The 17,971-nt window shown below is 35.0% G+C and overlaps 1 protein-coding gene across 3 annotated transcripts in view; it reads left to right on the top strand.

The window, feature by feature from the left end:
• Nucleotides 1-17,971, top strand: part of PSME4 (proteasome activator subunit 4) — a 98,768-nt gene that overhangs the window by 9,110 nt on the left and 71,687 nt on the right. For all 3 annotated transcript variants that reach the window (XM_023251674.2, XM_023251673.2, XM_023251676.2), the window contains exons 2-3: nt 10,128-10,268; nt 10,908-11,024. In XM_023251674.2, coding sequence (XP_023107442.1) covers nt 10,128-10,268; nt 10,908-11,024 — 258 coding nt within the window. The remainder of the gene's footprint in view (nt 1-10,127; nt 10,269-10,907; nt 11,025-17,971) is intronic.

Raw genomic sequence — 17,971 nt, 5'->3', positions numbered from 1 at the left:
GGGGAGAGAGAATCTTAGTTCCACGCTCAGCTTGAAGCCCGATGTGGGGTTTGATCCCATGACCCTGGGATCTTGACCTGAGCTGAAATCAGGAGTCGGTTGCTCAGTTGACTCAGCCACCCAGGCACCCCAGATTCCTGAAGAGTTTAGTCAGAATAGTTTCTCTTTTGAGGGAAAATGGGTTACTTCCAGAGATACCAATAAATAAGATGTTGTCAAATTTCTGTCAACATGTGTCAAGCAGAGGTCCCTATTTTGTGTATGGCAGGAAAAAAGTTATTTAAGAAATTCAGGAATGATTTAAAATGTGATAGTTCTTTTTAAATTATAATTACATAAACAAATATCTTAAAAGGTTTTCACTTTGTGGGCTTTTTTTAGTTTGTATGGTATCACAATTTTTTAAATCTACATTTTGATTTATTAATGCTTATAGAGAATTTTTCACTTGTGGGTTATAACCATAGAGTTGTGAAATCAACTTAGGTCTTACCAGTTTTTTGGTTTTTTGTTGTTGTTTTGGGCCGTTTTGTTTCTTTTCTAGTGAACTGCATTAGAATTATTAGTGTAAATTTAGAGGAATAAAGGTGAATGTTCATGACCTTAATTTGTTATATATATGTTTACGTGTATATCATGGTTTATAGGTGATGGCAGGTTGTGGCCCCCAAAATATGAAAGCTATTAATTTTACAGGTTTCTTTCTGTGATTCAGGTCGTATCATCAACAACTACGCCTTGAGCTATAAAGGTATAAGGGAAGAAAATGGAAAGTTACAACAGTTCAAAAATTAAACTGAGGGATCTTACAAGAGAGCATTAATTAATAGATTGTTGAATGAGAGGTACAGATACTACCTATCATATATTGAGGCCTCAGAACGTGCCAGCACTATGCTAATAACTTTACATTCATTTTTTCATTTAATTTTCACAAACAACCCTATGAATTGTAGGTATGTTTGTTACCCCAGTTTTACCTTTGAAGAAATGAGGCTTAGTGAGGTAATATATTGGCTGGTTTGCCTGAAGACCACAGGGCTCTTGCTCTTAACCCTGTGTTCTAGAGGAAAGAAACCCCCAGGCTGTATACCTGGGAAAGGGGAAGTGCACCTGAACATTGAGGTGGGATTTGGTTAGATAAGGAGGAATTTTGAAAAAGCTTTTTAATGTGGGGGAACAGAGATATGAGCAAATTAACCATATAACTGGTAAAGTCTGTATTCAGAGCATCATATTGAAATAATCAGTTATCTGTCTCCTTCTAGGCTGTATGCTCCAAGACCATTTGTTACTTTAATGTTTCCATTCCCTGTTGCCACGTCTGGCTCTTAAATGTTCAATAAAGTCTTTCAACATATGAATGCTCCTTATCCATGCCTCCAGAGAGAAGCAACTGGGAAAAGAATAGAGGCATCATTATTAGGTATTAATAGTGGATGACTATATTATTCCAGAAGTTGTCAATTTTAATATATCATAAAGAATATAACTGCGAAATACAATCTGCTGAAACTTCAGTGACTATTGTTTAGCCTGGCGTATAGATGGGGATAAAGAGAAGTGTATACTTCAGCTTTTCTTGTCCATTTAAAACCTTCCATCCATCAGAAGTACTATACTTGGTAAAGATAATAGGCCTGTTTTTTAGTGTGTTTTGGAAACCTACTCAATGTTTCAAAGTCATTTTGCTTAATTAGGTAAAATATTTATTGTTTGAAGTGTATTTTTTCTTTTCAAAAATAGATTAGCTCTAGTGAGCTGTTTTTAGTTACATAAGCCAGTATATTTCTCAAGATACATTCATATCTTGAGTCAAAGAAATGTTTTTCAGAATGTCTGTCTTGTTTCATTCTTTGGTTAGAGTTGAAGGTTATATATGATATATGTATAGGAGCCAGAAATACAATAATGAATAAAGAAACACATATATAACTACTCTAAGAAGTAAAATGTGGAAAATAGGTTTGGTACAAGCTATTAAGGGACAGAGAACAGAGATAGCACTTTTGGTTGGGAATGAAGGAGCACTTCATGAAAAGAAGTCTTAAAGGATAGACAGGCTATCCTTTGAATATGAACAAATAATTATGTAGTAAACAAATATCCTAAGATGTATGTAGCCTCATTAATTGAAACAGATTATATTAGTATTATGTTTTTAATGATTTAAATATATTTTAAGCCATACATTGTGCTCCAGTCAGTCTGCTAAGGTGCAGTGAGTGGTTCTCAAATGTAGAACAACTGGTACCTGGGTCCCCATTGTAGATCAGTTAAGTCAGAATGACTTCCTTGTACATTAATCAATTACCTATCACCATAGCCTTGTGAGGAAATCCAGGTTTTACTAATACAGGAATTAAATGACTTGCCCTAGGGACTGACCTGGAGCAGTTTGAATTCTCTGCAAACTTGTAAAATCATGCTGCACCTGCTGGCTTTGCTACTGTGTTGAAATCAGTAACTATTCTGTCTATTCAGAGTAGATAATAATGTTGGGAGTTGCAAAGCAATCTAGAGCATGGAAATGTAAGGTATTCTCTACTTTAGATAACACCTAATTTGCCTTTCTTCCTTATCAGCAGACACTTGGAATTGATATCCTTTATTGTTGTTTGTTTCTGATAGTGTATCCCTTTTCTTGATCCTCAGCTTGACCTCTCTGGAAATGAAATGGGAGAATAAGGAACATTCTCTTGATTGTGTCTTTTTGCCACAGTATGCTGTTCTTGGCTCTGTTCCTCTCCCTAGAGCCATCTCCTGTGCCTCTTCCTGCCTCTTTCCCCAAATGCTCAGATTTTCTTGACCTTGGGTTGCTTATTTACAGTGATGACAGCTTTCTAATCTTTGAAGATTCACATCCGTGGTCACTTACATGTGATGAAACATTAGCTTAAAAAAAAAAATCACAAAACTCTAATACTACTTCATTTATCCCCCCCTTCTGTATAGTTTTCCAGTATGTGTTTCCTCACATCTGATTCCTTTCATAGTGTAAAGGAACAAAGTATATGAATCATATTCTTGTCCTGTGTATGTCTTTTGCTCTAGAAATGCTTTTTGAATACATGGGTAGTTGAGTGAAAAGAGAAGGAAAGGTGGATTTCTGAGAAAACTCTTTATTTTTTCTGTTCACTCACTGTTCCTACCAATGAGAAGCTATATCTGCATTTTTAATATTATACGTGATGATGAAAGACTTAGTCCTGGAATAAAGTCAGAGTAATAAATTCCTGATCCTCTAGTGTTCTCTGCAAATTTTGCCTTTTTTATTTTTTATTTTTTCAATTTGATGTCTTAGGAACAGAACAGAAGTCTTAGGAACAGAAGATAGTAAAGTGGGGAGGGAGGTTGGGTTTTTTTGTATTATTTTGTTTTCTGGTTAGAGGGAAGAATGTTTCAGGTATTTCATTGGTCATGGTTATTTTATTTGCTTTAAAATACTTGTCAGTTAGTCCTAGCTGTCGGGTATTAAGACATAGTTTAGAAAATTCTTATGTGTCACCATTTATTCAGATATTTTACATTTTAGTACAGTTTTATTGTTTTAGAATGTACTTCTTGCACATTTCTTTTAGAGAAATTTCTAATGAATCTTTTTGTTGATATTATGAGAATGGAACAGTTTTCCTTCATTCATCATTATTTTTAATCTGGGTGCCATACAGGAAGGCTACTGATTTCAAAAGACATATTCTGTGGATTTTCTTATGTAGTGTAAAAGTAGTTTTTTGTTGCTAGTTTTGGATGTCTTGGGGAAAATCCTAGTATTGACAATTTTCTCTTCTACTGTTCCTGAAACAGTTGCCCCTATTTGTGTTTCCTAGGTTACTTTTTTAATCTCTACATTCAGAATAATGCTAAATAATAATAGTAAGAATAGTCATTATTGCCCTGAATCTGTCTGGTTTTAAATGTTTTAGACTTTTAAAGGTGTTTTTTTTGCAAAAAGAAAAAAAAAAGTTTTTTGCTTTTAAAGGAAGCGCCTCTTAGAGAGGGCAGCATGCCTCAAGTCTGATATTAACCTTTAAGACTGCGTGTTTTTAAGTAATTTGGTTTCAAACACTTTGCTAGTATTTTCTAATTTATATTTTATTATAATCAGACTATTTGGCCAGAATAATGTCCATATTAGAATTAAGTGAGTTTTTCTTTGTGGCCTAGTTTATGACCAGTTCTATAAGTGTTCCACAGAGAGGGAAAAGAGGGCACAGTTTCTGTAATCTCACAATTTTTATTTGTCTTTAAAAGTCAGCTTTATTAATTACATGATTTTAATTACATTCAAAGTCTGATTGAAATGTTAAAGACATCCAGTCATTGATTTTGTTGCTGCTCTTCAGCACTTAAAGTTTTATTTTCCTCTTCAAGACTAGGTAGTAGGTGTATTGTATACTTTTTTCAGGAGATGCATAATCCCTGGTTTTCTTTTTGTGATGTTAGTAACCATCCTACATTCTTTAAAGAATGCAAAATGCTTATTAGCTGAATTTCTCAAAAGAACTTTTCCTCCTGAACTATTGTTTACCCTGCGGTGCAATTCCTATAGGAACCAGGGATAAATGTGACATTGGTTCTCTTCATTTACCAGCTTTTAAGATAATGATTTTGTTCCCTAGCATTCTTCAAACGCTCTGAGTTTTCTTTTGTTTGTATTTATATTTTTAGTATCATTATATTTAAACATTCATGGTAGTTAATTATCCTGATTCATGCTCTCTGGTGTCATTTTTTGGCTATTGAGAACTGTACAGTTTGACTCCTGTTCTCTTTTAGATAAGGCTTTAAGGGGCACCTGGGTTAGGCATCCGACTTCGCCTCAGGTCATGATTGCACCATTTGAGTTCCAGTCCCGCATCTATGCTGACAGCTCAGAGCCTGGAGCCTGCTTCTGATTCTTTGTCTCCCTCTCTCTCTGCCCCTCCCCAGCTCATACTTTGTCTCTCTCAAAAATAAACAAACATTAAAAAAAATTTTCAGTAGGACTTTAATATTAAGTCTTTGATAAGAGGGCTGTTTTTATTAAGAGAAATGTAGAAATGCAGAAATATTGATTGCCTGATTTTAAACATTATATTTTATAACAGAAATTTGATATGAAATGTTTTGACATGTTAATTATAAAAATAATGCCTTTTTATTTTATAAAGTTTGAATAAACAAAGGTATATAGAAGAACATGACAACCACTCAGTTGTACCACTCAGAGGTAACATGTTATAGTGTTTATCTTTTCATCTTAACGTATGATTATATGTTTTTATTTAGTTGTATTCATATGTATTTTGTATCCTGCTTTTTTTATATGACATTTCATTTCACATCCACTAAATTTAACAAACTGTTCTCTTATGTTGGATTTCCAGTTTTGGGGTTTTTTTCCCAGGAAGATTATTGCAGGTGTACATAGAAAAACTTTGGTATTTTGACTATGATATTCTGGATTTTTACTTAGGATATATTGCTAGATGTAGGATTTTTAAAAAGTCATCCATAAATACTTTTAAGTGTTCTAAATGAACATAAACTCTGGCCTTTAAATTTTAAAGTTAAAATTCCATTTTTTGCCTTTTGAGGAGGACTTCCTGAAATAAAGCATTTATTTAAGGTTAAATGTTATTGCTGAATGTCTCACGTGTTTTATAATTACAAATAGTCTTTTTAAAAAAAATTTTTTTTAACGTTTATTTATTTTTGAGAGAGAGAGAAACAGAGCACAAGTGGGGGAGGGACAGAGAGAGAGGGAGACACAGAATCCAATGCAGGCTCCAGGCTCTGAGCTGTCAGCACAGAGCCTGATGCAAGGCTCAAACTCATGAGCTGTGAGATCATGACCTGAGCTGATGTCGACCACTTAACCAACTGAGCCACCCAGATGTCCCTATAATTACAAATAGTCTTAATGTTGCTCTGAAATGATGTTAATTTCACTTGATAGGTAGATGTAGTTAGAATCTTAGAAACCCAGTGATTGCCTTGAAGAAAAATAACTAGTGAATGACAAAACTTGTATTGAAAATGAGTATTTTTAGCGTCTAGCAACCTCTGAATCTTAGTTCTTTTCAATAATGTATAATTTTATATTTATACTATCTTCAGGATGTATAGTAGTAGAAAAAAACTTTGATAGTATTGAACATCTTATTAATTACTCTTCCTGGTATGCTGCTGTCTTTCTTTACTCAAGATTAAAAATTAAAGCATTTGATTAATACACTATAAGATTATGAGGAGGAAGCAGTTAAAAAATGTGTTTGTGGGGTACCTGAGTAGCTTAGTCTGTTGAGCAGCTGACTCTTGATTTTGGCTTAGGTCACAATCCCAGGGTCCTGGGATTGAGCCCTGTGTCAGGCTCTGCGCTGAGCATGGAGCCTGCTTAAGATTCTTTGTCTCACCCCACCCCTCCCCCCTGCTTACACATTCTCTCTAAAAAAAAAAAAAAAAAATTTGAAGTACTTTTGTATTATCTTTAACTGTTCCCCCCCCCCCACTGTGAGAGGGTGGAACATAATGACTTGTCATCTGTATATTCTGGATAGTTTAAAAAATATTCTGTTCAAAAGATCAATCTTGACTGTTACCAAGGTTTTCAACTATTTTGAGACATCTAATAGTAATTTTTAGTTCTAAAATTTAATGTGAAAATTAATTGGAAAAAGAATAGACCATCTCTTAATATGGTCTAAAGTAGGATTTTTGAACATAAATACACAGAAAAACCAACTAAATTTCCTTTCCTTTTTTTTTTTCTTTTTTTCTTACAGTTTTATTGCATTTCACACTCCTGTATATTTAATGGACTAGATTTAAGATGGAAGTCAGGAGTATATATTTTAAACAATCTAATGTGTAAGAAAACTAAGTAATGTCAGGCAATTTTTGGGGGTGGCTGTACCATTTTATACACCCACCAGTAACATATGAAAGGTCCGGTTGTTCCACATTCTCACCCAAACCAGATATTATTAGGCTTTTTAATTTTAGCCAGTCTGGTGGGTGTAGTGGTACCTTACTGTGGTTTTAATTTGCTTTTACTGAGGAGTAAGGGTGTTGAGTACCTTTACATTTGCTTATTAGTCGTCTGGATGTTGTCTTCTGAGAAGCGCCTACCCGAGTCTTCTGCCTTTTTTATTGGGTTGTGTCTTTTTCTTTCTGATTTGAAGGAGTTCTTATGTAATTTGGATATGAATACTTTGTCAGATGTATGTATTCCAAATATTTCATTGGGCTTTTCACTTTTAATAGTGTTTTATTGTGAATAGAATTTCTCAATTTTAATGAATACCAGTTATTAATTTTCATGTAGTACTTCTTGTGTTCTTCAGAAGAAATTTTCTTGGACTGCATTTTGAAAAATGCTGAGACAAGAACCATTTTCTGGCTGACAAGAACTATTTCCTGGTTGACAGGGAAAATAAAAGGTTTCTTTCTGAGTAATCCCCCTAACATCTCTCGTTTTGTCAGCAGTTCTACCTCCTCTAGGAATCCCCCTGTTTGTCTCTTTTCAGCATATTGAATTTGGGGCTCTGAATTTTACGTTCCTAATGTTAATAAGCACATAGTTGTCTTTCTACTGCGGTAAATGCAGTGGGCTGTAGCTAACTTCTTTCAGTGACTTAGGGCAGTATTTCCCAATTTTTCCACAGAAGTATCCTAGCCTCAGAGGAGAGTGAATGCAGGACCTCAGGGGTATCTAGCGTCCTGGCCAGACCTGAAGTAGCCACTGAAAGCAAGGGACGTCTTTGAACTCTTCTGTGTGTGCTGCTTTAGGAATATATTTAGGAATATAGCTTTCATTTGAAAGTAGCATTTAATTGATTCTACCTTTCACTCCAAAATTTAAAGTGACATTGAGGGAGGCTGCAGGAGGTTATACCATGTTTATTCAGCTTTGAAGTATCTCAGGTAGCCCCAGGCTTAGGGTTTTTAGATATTGCCTTTACTAATCTGTTTACCAGTCCAGTGTGGTTAAGAAACTTGCACAGTAATTACTGGTAGAGGCAAAACAGTATCTCAGGTCTCATTGCTCTGCGTCCCATACTATCTGATCAACAGAGTACTAAGGTGAAATCACGGGATTATACCTTGAAACAACAGAAAAGAGCTGAATGAATAAATAAATACACAATAGTCTGAGAAAATGAAAAAGTGTGTTTGTAGTGGACCAAGAATTTTGAGGAATTTCTGGGAGAGAAAAGCAGTTAGGTATTTTATTTTATTTTATTTTGTTTTATTTTATTTTATTTTATTTTATATATTAAATTTTATTTAAATCCAAGTTAGTTGACATAAAGCATAATAATGATTTCAGGAATAGAATTTAGTGATTCATCACTTACATATAACACTCAGTGCTCATCCCAACAAGTTCCCTCCTTAGTACCTATCATCCATTTAGGCCATCAACCCACTCCCCTTCCCTCCAGCAACCCTAGTTTTCTGTATTTAAGAGTCTATTATGGTTTTCCTCCCTGTTTTTACCTTATTTTTCCTTCCCTAGATATCCTAATTTTAGAAGTTAAGTGTAAGTTCAATTTGATCTTAGCTATCAGAGAAGTGCTAGAGATCATATAAGGAGTATTAATGTCATGTTTTCTGTTCATTTATATATTTGTCTGTAAAGTGGTTTTCCTCAAAGGATTTTATGATTTTTAAGTGTCCCGTCATTTGTTCTAGGTAAGTTTTTGATTACTTAAGTTTTTGTTACTTAGGCATCCCTAAAATATTCTGTAGTCATCCTTCCTTTTGGGGATGCTTTTTCCTTAAATTTGCTTGTAGTTGATGCTTTTGATGGCCTTGGTTCCCTAAAGTTAAAAGTACTGAAAATGTGTAACTTTGAGGTAAAATACTGTATTATTTTGGGTAGTAACTTAATTTTATTATAATTATGAGTTAAATCAGGAACACATAGTGTAAGTTATGTAACTTGCTGTATTGTTACAGGATTCTAAGCAAACTATTATGTATTCTTCAAAGATTCTGTGGTTAAACAGTAAACTTCTATTATCTGTACTCTCTTGTTCTATTTTTTATATTGCGATATGCTGTTTTTAAATACTTTAAGGAGTTATAAACTGATGATTCTCTTGAATGTGCCCTTGCTTAATAAAGGGAAGGGGACAGAGAAACTCCTTTCAAGGTTACTTATGATCACAGGCCAGTTAAGAACAAACAACAATAAGACAGCAGTGTTTTTAATTGGTCATTGAATGTTGATGAGAATTCAGTTATCATTATAAGCCTTTTGTTAATTATTATTGGGTAGTCTCTTAATTAAATACAGAATAATTCTTCCTACATAACAGTAAGTATAAAATGCTTAACATCAAGGACATTTGAAATTAAGGTATCACTATATATGTATGTGTATATATATATATATATATATATATATTTTTTTTTTTTTTTTAAGTTTATTTTGAGAGCGAGAGAAAGCCTGAGTCAAGGAGGGGCATAGAGAGGGAAAGAGAGAATCCCAAACAGGTCTGCACTGTCAGCACAGAGCCCAACACAGGGCTTGAACCCACAAACTATGAGATCATGAACTGAGCCAAAGTCGAACGTTTAACTGGCTGAGCCACCCAGGCGCCCCACATATTTATTTTATTGTGGCAAAAATAGATAATTTTATCCTCTTAACAGTTTTTAAGTATATAGTTCAGTATCATTAACTATATGTATGTTGTTGTACAACGGATCTCCAGAACTTTTTCATCATGTCTCCTGTACCCACTGAATAACTCCATTTCCCTGTGTGCCCCACCTCCACTTGTTCCTGGCAACTACCATTCTGTTTGTTTCAGTGAGTTTCATTGTTTTAGATACTGCATATATGTGGAATCATGCAGCGTTTGTCTTTTATGATTGGCTAATTTTACTTAGCATAACGTCCTCAATGTTCCTCCATGTTGTAGCATATGACAGAAATCTCTTTTTAAAAGGCTTTATAATCCATTGTGTGTGTACGGGTGTGTATTCCACATTATCCTTATTTATTCATCCATCAGTGGACATTTACATTGTTTCTACACTTTGACTATTATGAAAAATGCTACTGTGAATATGGATGTGTCACCATACTTATTTTTGAAGGCTGTATTGATTTTTTTTTTTTTTTTTTGCAGATATATTCGACTTTATGGGAGAAAATTTAGCAAAGAAGATCATGTTCTTTTTATCAAGTTATTGTATGAGCTGGTATCAATTCCAAAACTGGAAATCAGCATGATGCAGGGATTTGCCCGTCTCTTGATCAACTTGTTAAAGTAAGTAAATTTCCTGTGGTTTCTGCTAACATTTTTTGGTTTGTTTCTTCAAGGTTTTAGGGAATGAGAGCCAAGTGTTCTTTGGTAAGAAGACCCAAGTCCCAAATTTCCAGTTAACAAAAAGATTGCAGAAAACTCTATCATAAGTTTAAGCTATATGTGTTAATTAATTAAAATTCCATCTCCTCGATGAAGCCTTCTGTTTTGTAGCAGACACTGAACTATATGTTACCTGATGTTTGTTTAAACTAGTTCTCTGATATATGTTGTAAGATCCTTGAGAAGACATGGATCATTTATTCTTTTCTTATTCCTGGAAACCCAGAACAATGCTGGAAACATTAAGTACTCCATCAATGACATGGAAAAATAAGAAATTCATTGGCAATAATGGGGGCACAAATGTAAATGCCCCTTTTTACCTGGTGCTCTTTGAGATGTGAGCAGCAGTAAGAATCTGGTGCATTGTTCTTCGTATTGCTGCGTTCTACCAATGAGTTGGCATGGATGGGGAAAAGCAAGGCCCACCAGGATGACAGCAACATTTAACAACTGTCGTCCTTGTGTGGTAGCGGTAATATACAAACAACTGCACGTGAATATAGCATATATGTTTAGTTTTGTTTTTTTTTTAATTAGGAAAAAGGAACTTCTTTCAAGAGATGATTTGGAGTTACCTTGGAGACCACTTTATGACATGGTGGAAAGAATATTATATTCCAAGACAGAGCACCTGGGATTAAATTGGTTTCCTAAGTAAGTATTTCCTTCAAGTACTTCTTTGGGAGCACTTGGGCCTTTTAGGATTTGGTCATAATTGATAAATAATTGGGTTATTTGAGATAAGCAAATACACATTTCAATGTGCTCATTACTGTGAAACTTAACTCCTAAAACAATTTATTGCCTTCTTTAAACTATATCTGAAGTTGCAGTTATGAATTTCCCACCAGGATATCTGATCACTAATATTACCATGCTGAGCAAAGAAAACAGATTTTTGTTTGAAATCTTGAATTTTGTGATTGAAAGTAATACACATTTGGTATTCTTTATTATATATCCACATGTATTTTAATACTGCAAATAAAACAAATGCCTTGAGAAGAGGAGGTTGGCATATTCCAGGAGACACCCACATCACAATTAGAGAACCATTAGTTTCAGTGACTATTCGTGAATGTAAGCTATTCGGATGCACGACTTCTTGATTTAGACATACGAGGATTATGAACCTCTGACTAATTCTGCCTTCTTGTACATGCCTCCTAGCTCTTCCAGATCTCTAATTTTGGTGTGTTCTGTATTTTATTCTGAATTTATGGAGTACAATATGATGATCTGTCCTTTTTGGTTAATTAATAGTGATTTTAGATTTGATCTAGCTCTTTTCTCAGTCTTAGCATGTTTGGCTTAAAGTACTCAAACTATTTGTGATTGGGGTTTATTTTTTAGGAAAATTTCTACAGTTTTCTTCAATTTATTTTTTCTCTACTGTTTGTCATACACATATGTACTCATTTCCGGAAGAACACCATTTTATACACTTGTGTTATTTTCCTCTTTCTTTTTTATAAATTAAGTCTTTAAAGATTTGTTTCTGTTGTTTCTCTCTCAATTCTAGGCATGTTTTCATTATTTCATGACTTCTTATAGTCTCCCCCTTTCAGTTCATTTAATCCACCACTCAGCTTCACCATTCAGCAGTCTTTGTTACACCCTTACATAGAATTTTCTGAAAAATGACCACAGATGGTAGATTTTAAAAGATTTTCAGGTCATAATTAAATAGCGAAATGATGTAAATGAAAAGAAGTTTTGAAAAATGACTATAGGTGATCCTGAACTTAGGCCCTAATTGGTTTTTGGACGGTGGTCACAAACAGAGTGGTAAGAAATCATTTCTTTCCTAAAGATTTCATGGGTTAAAACAAGGAAACCCATTTCAACCATAAAATGAACAGAATTCACCATGAAACTAAGTGGTACATCATTCAAATATATTTTTATAAATATTTATTATGAAAACCCCAAATTTAGCATAAAAGCTTTGTTATAAAGGTTCCTTTTGAGTATTTCTGCTGGAGAAAATATGGCACGGACTAGATTGACTGGGTCTTCTTAAAATATGAGGCCATTTAGGCTTTCACTAGAATCAGCAATTTCAGGGAACTTTAAATGATGTTCAAAATCAGTTATCTTTTTGAAAATTTTCAGGCTGATTGTTTGGCTGCCTCAGAAAAATCTTTGGTAAATGATAGAGGAGAGAAGGCTATTTATTTCTTCAGTAATTCTTTCTTCTGGCTCCTGGGTGACTCAGTTAAGCATCCAACTTTGGCTCAGGTCATAATGTCATGGTTTGTGGATTCAAGCCCTGCATCCGGCTCTGTGCTGACAGCTTGGAGCCTGGAGCTTGCTTCAGATTGTGTCTCCCTCTTTCTCTCTCTCTGCCTCTCCCTTGCTTGTGCTCTTTCTCACAAAAATAAATAAACATTAAAAAAAAAAAATTCTTCAGTAAGTCCTTCCTGCAGTAAGTACTTCCTGCCCTGAGGTGTACCTTTTCAAAGACAGCTGCTTCCTTTTAAGTCTTATGTGGTTGCTAATACTTATCTATGGCTTGCTTTCCTGGAAGTTTTGTCAGAACTTATCACACTTAGTGTCAGTCAGTGCTTATAGTTCCTCCCCTGCATCTTGATACTGTACTTATTATTACCATGTCTTTTCCTGAATCTTCCCATCATCTTTGCTCTCATGGAAACCTTCTTCCTTAAAAGTTTCACCATGAGGGCTGTATGGGTGGCTCAGTCGTTTAAGCACCCAACTCTTGGTTTTGGCTCAGGTCACGACCTCACGGTTTGTGAGTTCAAGCCCTGCATCATGCTCTGTGCTGATAATGTGGAGCCTGCTTGGGACTCGCTCTTTCTTCCTCTTTCTGCCCTCCTCTGTTTGCGTGCACTCTCTCTCAAAATAAATAAATAAACTTAAAAAAAGAAGTTTCACCATGAGTGTTCTTGGTCTTTTGAAGAAACATCATGTATTTGTTGAAATCTTTGCTTGGTTTAAAGCAGGCAGCATCCACTTTTGTATTCTGTAGTTAACTATTCTAAAATGAAATTCATAAGTAATATGACTTACCTATACTCTTTATCTGTACTCAGTGACAAAAATCAATATAATTTGTTAACCATAAAATGATTCCCATAATGGGAAGGTAGTTTATTATAAAACAATATATGTTTTGAATATGCATGCAATATTACACGAAAAGACACAATATAGTATTGAGATTTTGCACCTACTTATAATGAATAAGTTTGAATTTAAAAGCAAGAACATCAAAACATTTTGTATAAGAAGTACAAGAGAATAAAAGAGCAGCATTATGAATGGACATTAAAGTAAAAACTAGCACTAGGATAAAGAATAACAAATAGGACTTACTTAAATATGACAAGAGAGAAGTAGCTTTAATTTCAGAGTACTGAGCTGGGGAAAAAGAAAGTATGATATTCTTACAGATAAGCTGGCCTTATTATATAGTGTCACAATAATTCTTTATGTAATGATATGGAATAGTGTAGTTATTTGGTATCACAATACATTATTCTTGAACATTATTACATTTGAAAGAAATAGAGGCAAAGGATGAATTGGGAAAAGAAATATTGATAAGCCATGGAGAATTTGTGCAGTGGGCTTCCAGTGACAGTATCAGTAAGATTGAAAACTAACAAGCAGTGCTAAAGTAAATTAATAAATAATGTCAGTATATAATTTTTGCAACATAAATTGCTTTATGTGCCATACCAAAAAGGATGACAATAACATAAGCATTTAAAGTGTTTATTTCTTTTTGAGAGATAATATGAAGCTTTTTAACAGCAAAATTACTAATGAAATTCTGTGATGCCATGTTTTATATCTGCTAATTGCCAATGTAATGACAGTTGGTTCTAAACTGTTAAAATAGTCTTCAATCTTAGTTGCATATTTCACTCTTCATGCGTATAGCATTGGCAGATCGAGTTTTGCGGTTGGAATTGCTATGATAGTGTGATTTTGGGGGGGAGAGGGTGGGGAGTAATGAATAACCCTAGGTAAAGTTTTCAAGAAATCAAAATACTTACTTCAGTTTATATGTTTATTATATTCCTAGAAGATTCAGTGTCTGTTAAAACTTTACAAAAAATAATTAATGGTTAAAAACAGTTTACTTTTTACTTTACAGTTTACTTTTTTTAACTGGGTGGCTCAGTTGGTTAAGTGTCCAATGCTTGATCTCGACTCAGGTCATGATTTCACAGTTTGTGAGATGAAGTCCCACATCGGGTTCTGTGCTGACAGCGCTTAGCCTGCTTAGGAGTCTCTCTGCCCTCTCTCTCTATCCTTCCCCTGCTCTCTCTGGCTCACTCTCTCTCAAAATAAATACATAAACTTAAAAAAAAAAAAAATCCCGGTTTTTTAGTTTCCAAACCAGTATTTTTTTTCCTGGACCACTACTTTTCAAACTGTCCACTTAATACCTCCTCTTTCCTTGAGGCTTTGAGGTGTCTCTTAAAGTGGTCTAGTGTGAGAAATTTCTTGGAAATTTCACATGTTATTTTAAACATTGATATTTGTATTAGGCTTATAAATAATGTTTTCAGGGGCACCTGGCTGGCTCAGTCAGTAGAACATGTGACTCTTGGTCTCAGGGTTGTGAGTCTGAACCCCATGTTGGGTGTAGAGATTACATAAAATTAGAATCATTTTTAAAAAGTAGTATTTTCATAAGTAAAAATTCCTCCAATCTATATCTTGACTAAAATTGATGCCCCTGGAAGATGAACCATATTTGTTCTGTGGTTTGGATTGCTCACACCCAGGGGCTGTGTGTGCCATTGAATGGAGTATATATTGTGCTTTCTTTTTTTTTTTTCCCCCGATGTTTTTTTATTTTTGAAAGAGAGAGACATAGCGGGAGTAGGAGATGGGCAGAGAGAGGGAGACACAGAACCTGAAGCAGGTTCCAGGCTCTGTGCTGTCAGCACAGAGCCCGATGCGGACCTCGAGCCCACGGACTGTGAGATCATGACCCAAGCTGAAGTCAGACACTCAACCGACTGAGTCACCCAGGTGCCCCTGGAGTACACACTGTGAAGTGCAGCTCTGTGATGCAGACACTTTTTAAAAATGGTAATGGGTTGTTCCAATTTAAAGGGATCACAAGAATACTAAGGATCTGGAACCACTTTTGAAGGGGATTTTGCTTGGTGAGAGGCAACTGTAGGACAAAATTAGAAACCTAATGTCTCTGTAAGAAAAGTAGAAGGAATTGTACTTAAAACACTTTTCAGGACTATAATTCTTTATTCACTTTCTCCAACTTTCTATAATCTTTTTACTGTTACCATCAGATATTTACCACCTTTTGAAAGGAATACCTATATACCTATATAGTTATAAAATCTCACCTTTGAAGGATTATCAACCTCTTTGGTTCTTGGACTTTGTTCGTCACACTTGCCTTAATCTTAAAATCAGAAATCTAGGGGCGCCTGGGTGGCACAGTTGGTTAAGCGTCCGACTTCAGCCAGGTAACGATCTCACGGTCCGTGAGTTCGAGCCCCGCATCGGGCTCTGGGCTGATGGCTCAGAGCCTGGAGCCTGTTTCCGATTCTGTGTTTCCCTCTCTCTCTGCCCCTCCCCCGTTCGTGCTCTGTCTCTCTCTGTCCCAAAAATAAATAAACGTTGGAAAAAAAAAAAAAAAAAGAAATCTAGTAGTCTTAGTTCTTAGGCAGAAATATTAGAGAAACCAGTTGGAGAGCTATACAGAACTACTTTTTAGTTTCTGCTTCTTAGAGCTGTTCTATGTCCTTTGGATTTCTAATAAGGAATCATTTAAAACATTTTAAAATTCCGCTTTTTTTTCTTAAGCTTCTGTTCAGTGTACTAGTATAGCAAGTGTTTATAGTCCAGGGATAATGTTATGACTTCACAAACATTTTATTTCAGAAAACCCCTGAAAACCCTTTAATATGGCATGCTTTTGGAATTGGTATTTTTGCTTTGAGTATTTTCATCTTAGCTGTATTCTGACTCATTTTGAAACAGTTTTGTCAGCTGACTGCATGTGTTCATACTATTTTTAGAATACTATTTTTATAATCAAAAGTGAAAGGTTGCTTCATTTGTTAACTGTCTTTCAGGTCTTAAACTCATGTGCCTTATGTGTTTTTCTTTATTGAAACTACTGCTAAGGGTGCCACGCATGTCAATAGGATTTTAAAAGCAGGTTCTATTTTTTGGAGCAAGGATTATTCAGCTTTCTTCTTTCCCTTCCCCTTTTCCCTTATCTTTCTCCCTCCTCTTCTCTTCAACTCTCCCTTTATTCCTTCTGTTGTTCTGCCTTTATGCTTCAGGGGCAAGAGACCATTTTCATTCTTCTCCGTTTCTCATTTCTACTGGAGAAACAAATTGTAGGATTTTGTTATTTGATAAATCAAAATTGGAAAGGAATTCTGTAGTTTGAACTTGATAATAGTAATGTAAGAATCACTTAATGATTATATTACAAAAGAAGCATTTGAACCTTAGGGGCCTAGTTTTATAAAATAGTGTCCCCCACACTTAATTGGGGTAGCATCTTGCAAGTTACTAATAAAGGCTGTTACTACTAACAAGGTAGGGAGGAATTATACATAAATCAGCTTTTACAAATGGGCACAGACAATTCATATTTGAGTAGATACATGTGTGTAAATTTGTTTAGTCTTGTCACCATCAGTTTGATTTTTGTGAGTTGTTCAGTGTTAAAAGGCTTACATATTTGCATCATGAGCAGTTTGGGCCTAGATAACTCATTTACTTTTTTCAAAATATATTTTTAAGATCTATTTTTCTTTCATATAGATCATTCTCTAAGGGGATTGTAGAGTATTAAACATTTCCTTTTTTTTAGTATGTTTTTTAAAGTTTATTTGAGAGAGAAAGAGAGCGCATGGAGGCAGGGGGAAGGGGGAAGAGCAGAAAGAGAGGAAGAGAGAGAATCCCAAGCAGGCTCTCTGAGCTATGAGCACAGATCCCAGAGGGGCTGGATCTCATGAACTGTGAGATCATGACCTGAGCTGAAATCAAGAGTCAGATGCTCAACTGACTGAGCCACCTAGGCGTCCCTAAATATTTTCATTTTTCATATTAATCTGCTTCTGAAGAAACTTGATTATTTCCCTTTTTGGTGCTTGTTCTTGATGGCTTTTGTTTCTCAATTAATCTGACAAAGGACTGTTTGATTTGGTGTTCTTATCCCCAAGATACAGCTAAATCCTCTGTTCCCCCTTCAACACATGGAAATGACATGTTCTTACTCTGCTGGAAGTTTCTTGACACATGTGGCTATATTTATAAACTTAAGTTATTATCTGCAGCTCAAGAATGATCTCTAGCTACAGAATTTAACGTGATAATAAAATGATGAGAGCAATTTCTTTGAGGCCCTGTTGAAATTTAAAATAGTTTATGGTTATTTTGTTAATAAGCAGTAATTATTAATAAGGTAAATGTAGTGATCATTTACTTATTTGAGTCAGAGTGCATGAGTCGGGGAGGAGCAGAGAGAGAATCTTAAGCAGGCTCCATGCCCAGTGTGGAGCCCAGCTTGGGGCTTGATCCTACAACTGTGAGATCATGACCTGAGCCGAAATCAAAAGTCAGATGCTTAACCC

The sequence above is a fragment of the Felis catus genome, chromosome A3 (assembly GCF_018350175.1).
Source record: "Felis catus isolate Fca126 chromosome A3, F.catus_Fca126_mat1.0, whole genome shotgun sequence".
Classification (NCBI taxonomy): domain Eukaryota; kingdom Metazoa; phylum Chordata; class Mammalia; order Carnivora; family Felidae; genus Felis; species Felis catus.
This window is presented reverse-complemented; position numbering and strand designations above follow the sequence as displayed.